The sequence below is a fragment of the Penaeus monodon genome, chromosome 21 (genome assembly GCF_015228065.2).
Source record: "Penaeus monodon isolate SGIC_2016 chromosome 21, NSTDA_Pmon_1, whole genome shotgun sequence".
Classification (NCBI taxonomy): Eukaryota; Metazoa; Arthropoda; class Malacostraca; order Decapoda; family Penaeidae; genus Penaeus; species Penaeus monodon.
Window position 1 is genome coordinate 20,782,094 of NC_051406.1, and position 240 is coordinate 20,782,333.

The following is a 240-nucleotide window of genomic DNA, read 5'->3' on the forward strand; positions in this document are numbered from 1 at the left end:
CATACATACTTTATGCGTGTCGGCCGAAATGCTGACCACCCCGGGGACGCGGAAGTCGAAGGGCGGCAAAGGGTAGCCGGCGGCGTCCATGAAGGGCATGAGGAAGCCTCCCATGCAGCAGTCGACGTGGACGGGGACGCCGCGGGCGAGACCGAGGGCGCCGATGGCCTCCACGTCGTCGATGATGCCGTGAGGGAACTGGGGTGCGGACGCCACGAGCTGCAGGGGAGGAAGGGGTAT

The 240-nt window shown here is 66.2% G+C and overlaps 1 protein-coding gene across 1 annotated transcript in view; it reads right to left on the bottom strand.

Annotated features, from left to right (window-relative positions):
• LOC119586604 (sphingosine-1-phosphate lyase 1-like) overlaps positions 1–240 on the bottom strand; it is a 24,010-nt gene that overhangs the window by 12,278 nt on the left and 11,492 nt on the right. Inside the window, exon 8 of the mRNA XM_037935354.1 lies at positions 10–219. Coding sequence (XP_037791282.1) covers positions 10–219 — 210 coding nt within the window. The remainder of the gene's footprint in view (positions 1–9; positions 220–240) is intronic.